At 38.7% G+C, this 4,034-nt stretch overlaps 1 protein-coding gene and 1 long non-coding RNA gene across 2 annotated transcripts; one reads left to right on the forward strand and one right to left on the reverse strand.

Annotated features, from left to right (window-relative positions):
• Positions 1–499: 499 nt before the first annotated feature.
• LOC112467560 lies at positions 500–1,350 on the reverse strand. The gene is made up of 3 exons (XR_003042272.1): positions 1,047–1,350; positions 740–951; positions 500–660 (listed from the first exon to the last, which is right to left on the reverse strand). It is a non-coding gene; the product is annotated as an uncharacterized LOC112467560 (long non-coding RNA).
• Positions 1,351–2,784: 1,434 nt separating this feature from the next.
• LOC112467561 lies at positions 2,785–3,984 on the forward strand. Its single transcript, XM_025036243.1, has 2 exons — positions 2,785–3,579; positions 3,684–3,984. Exons 1-2 carry the CDS (start codon positions 3,490–3,492, stop codon positions 3,903–3,905), a joined length of 312 nt encoding a protein of 103 aa, XP_024892011.1. The 5' UTR covers positions 2,785–3,489; the 3' UTR covers positions 3,906–3,984.
• Positions 3,985–4,034: the final 50 nt, after the last annotated feature.

Raw genomic sequence — 4,034 nt, forward strand, 5'->3', positions numbered from 1 at the left:
ATTGACCACCAAACGTTTTAATGACGATATTCGTGACCACCAAACGATTCTGCGTCAATTGAGCCGTATGAAAGTCAATTTGATTGATAAATAATGTTTATCTATCAAATTACCGAGCTAACGTCACGGAGTCATACGACCAATGGCGTGAGAGTACGGTTTTTTTTATTTTTTAGGAAAACCATTGACCACCAAACGTTTTAATGACGATATTCGTGACCACCAAATGATTCCGCGTCGATTGAGCCCTATCAAAGTCAATTTGGGTGATAAATACAATTGTTCCGACTACGGCATTATGCGCATACGGTTTTTTCTATTTTCTGGGAAAACGGTTGACCACCAAACGTTTTACCGGTGATATTCGTGACCACCAAACGATTCCGCGTCGAATAAGCTATAAAAATGTTAAATTGGTTGAAAAATAAAAATTGTCCGGCTAACTTCACACCGGAAATTTTATTTTTATTTTACAGGAAAACGACTAACCACCAAACGATCGGACTAGACTACCAAAGACCACCAAACGACCACCAATCGATTCCAATTAATGAAAGTTCGATACGTTGAAGTTGTCCGGCCAACTTCATAGAGGTGTATTTGGACACGACTCCCTACGACTGCAGGGTTTGTACTATTGCTTAAGTGCGTGGTATCAACCTGAAAAAATCGTATTGAATTGATGTAATCTATTCGATGAATCAACGTGAAATCGAAAGGAGATAGAATAACGAATTACCTGGCCTATGACTTGGTGATGCTCCCAGGTGTCGTCAGCAGCGACAGAACAAATCGTTTCAGCTTAGGGTACACTTGACCCTCCAAGAAGAAATACGCGAACCACTTCACACCGTCCATAGATGCTCTATATCCATCGATGGTAGTGCCCATCCGGCCTTTCCAAATGTACCAGACACGCGGCAAATGATCTTCCCGGTTCCTTGATTATATCTATAAATGAGAATAATATTCAATCATAATGAAGATTAATATCTTTATAAGTAAATAGGAAAAACATTATAAAGCAACAATTGTGATAAAAATACCTTGGCGGTGGATCAACCAATGGTTCACTAAGATGGCATAGCATGGAAGCGAATTTCGGCAATCATTCGGGTTCTATCGCCGTGACACCTCACATATACATCTTATTCGTTTCGTACACCTCTTTATAAACCACCTATTCCGGACTGATTTTCCGTAGAACGCTCGAAGAATGCATGAACATAGGTTTCTCCATTTCTGATGGTGTTCTGAAAGATGGTTCAGAATGGGGTAAATCTGAAGAATAGTGGCCTCCTCACCGATTTCGTTCAACTTGGACTTAATCGACGCGTTTTTGCACGAAACGACCGAATCTGGCAGAAAAAAGTGTCGCTCTGCCCCGCGAAGCGAGATATTAACGGTTAAAGTTGGCGACTATCAGGTTATGAGACCTGTCATACCGACGCAATGTAGCGACTGGTAGCGACCACGAACATGCCCTGTGGCCACATGCGCATGCTCCGTAGCCGCACGCGCATGCAAAAGAAGGTCACGTGACAACTGTCTGCTTGGTAAGTACATATTTATGTGTACTTTTCACATACCAACTATTCTCTGCTTTAACAAATTATTTATGTTTTGTTAACTTAAACGCTTAATAATTGTAACAGAAATAATTTGTTAAAGCAGAGAATAGTTGGTATATGAAAAGTACATGTAAATATGAACTTTTCATGTACCAACTATTCTCTGCTTTAACAATTTTATTTCTGTTTCGTTAACTTCAACACTTAATATCTGTAACATAAATAATTTGTTAAAGCAGAGAATAGTTGATATATGAAAAGTAAATATTTATGTGTACTTTTCATATACCAACTATTCTTTGCTTTAACAAATTATTTATGTTTTGTTAACTTAAACGCTTAATATTTGTAACAGAAATAATTTGTTAAAGCAGAGAATAGTTGGTATATGAAAAGTACATGTAAATAAGCATCTCGATTCAAGCAGTTAGGTCTCACGCTGGGAGTTTCATTAGTTTAATTATGCGTGGGAAGTAGTAGGTGCATAACCATATGCATAAAAAAAACGGATTGGTCTATTTCCTTATGCACATGCATATGGACCAATCAATTCTCTTAGGCCCTAAGCAGAATGGCTGTCTTGGCAGTGTTTTATGCCTTAAGTCTTTGTCTTATGTAACGCACAATGCTGTACATACATACATACAGTATTGTGCGTTACATAAGACAAAGACTTAAGGCATAAAACACTGCCAAGACAGCCATTCTGCTTAGGCCCTTATGCTTATGTTTATGCGCTATGCAAGTTTGTCTGGATTGGCCTTTAAGCTATATCCACACAAACTTGCATAACCCCATAAACATAAGCCTAAGATAATTGATTGGTCCACATGCATGTGCATAAGGAAATACACCAATCTGTTTCTTTATGCATATGGTTATGCACCTATGCAAGTTTGTCTGGATAGACCTTTAAGCGGGGAGCACACACTTCTGCATAACGCATAATGCGTAAGCATAAGAAAATTGATTGGTCCATACACATGTGCATAAGGAAATAAGGCCATCGCACACAAAATGCATAGCTTAGCATAAGCATAGCATAAGACCGCTAAACCAATGAGCATCCAGCATAAAGTCGCCATATTGATTTACATAAGATGCTCATTGGTCCAGCGGTCTTATGCTACGCTTATGTTAAGCTATGCATTTTGTGTGCGATGGCCTATAGACCAATCAGTTTTCTTATGCTTACGTACTATGCGTTATGCAAAAGTGTGTGCTCTCCGCTTTAAGGTCTATTCAGACAAACCTGCATAGATGCATAACCATATCCATAAAGGGTAATTCTTCAGTTTAGCTACAGCAGCACAAAAAGCGATGAATTTAGGCTCATTCGACGCGTTTTTGCACGAAACGACCGAATCTGGCAGAAAAAAGTGTTGCTCTGCCCCGCGACGCAAAATATTAAACGTTAAAGTTGACAGGAATTAGGTTATGATTCCTGTCATACCGACGAGATGCAGCGACTACGACCATGCTCTGCGACCACATGCGCATGCTCAGTGGTCGCACGCGCATGCACAGTGCGCCAATTTGAAACTAATGTGCAAAGTAACAATTAGAATTAAACAAATGAAACGCGCTAAAGTCATATGTGAAGTCGCAGACACGTGCAATAATGTTGGGGTTATTAGAGTTCTCCCATTTAACGTATAGCCAAAGCGAATTAATAGATTTTTTAATTCAGCATGGCGTATTAGCAAATACAATTAAGTGTAGTCAGTGTGGTAACGATATAAATATTGATAAAAATACATTAACTTATCGATGTGGAAAACGATATTATGTAAAAAATGTACATAAAAAACGTGTCTGCAAAACATGCGATTTTTACAAAAGTGCGAAAACCGGTACTTAGTTCCATAAAAGTTATTTAAACATCGCTACTATTTGCAAAATAGTAGCATGTTTTTTGATGCTTCGACATCCGCGTCACGATATCACAATGGATGAGACTGGCGTGGCGTCAGCCACGATTACAGATTGGTCCAATTTTTGCCGAGAGGTAATTATATCTTAATTTATGTTAATAATTGTACTGTATAGTAAAAAAAAATGTATAATAATTAATGTCGAAAAATAATTTTAATATTATTTTTTTACTTGCAGGTCTGTGTGTTCTGGGCAGATAAGTATAGTACAAAGCTTGGTGGCCCAGGACGCACAGTTGAAATAGATGAGGCGAAAATTGGACATCGCAAGTACAATCGTGGCCGACTTCTAAAGGGTAATTGGATTTTTGGAGGGTACGAGCGAGACTCAAAAAAGGTTTTCATCGTTCCAGTCGAGGATCGGACAGAGAAGACACTCCTGGCATGCATCAAGGAATAGATTCTGCCAGGAACCACGATCATGTCAGACTGTTGGAAGTCTTACAATTGCTTGAGCAATGAAGACTTCCAACATCTGACAATGAACCATTCCTATAATTTTGTCGATCCTGAGAGTGGTAAAAAATGT

This window comes from Temnothorax curvispinosus, unplaced genomic scaffold (genome assembly GCF_003070985.1).
Source record: "Temnothorax curvispinosus isolate PA1 unplaced genomic scaffold, ASM307098v1 QBEX01017535.1, whole genome shotgun sequence".
Taxonomy (NCBI): domain Eukaryota; kingdom Metazoa; phylum Arthropoda; class Insecta; order Hymenoptera; family Formicidae; genus Temnothorax; species Temnothorax curvispinosus.

What these genes read in the sequence shown, in the direction of transcription:
- LOC112467561 (XM_025036243.1), top strand. Translation starts at nt 3,490, where the DNA reads ATGCTTCGACATCCGCGTCACGATATCACAATGGATGAGACTGGCGTG. An exon ending in GGTCCAATTTTTGCCGAGAG is followed by an intron (nt 3,580 to 3,683) that starts GTAATTATATCT and finishes TTTTACTTGCAG; the next exon opens with GTCTGTGTGTTCTGGGCAGA.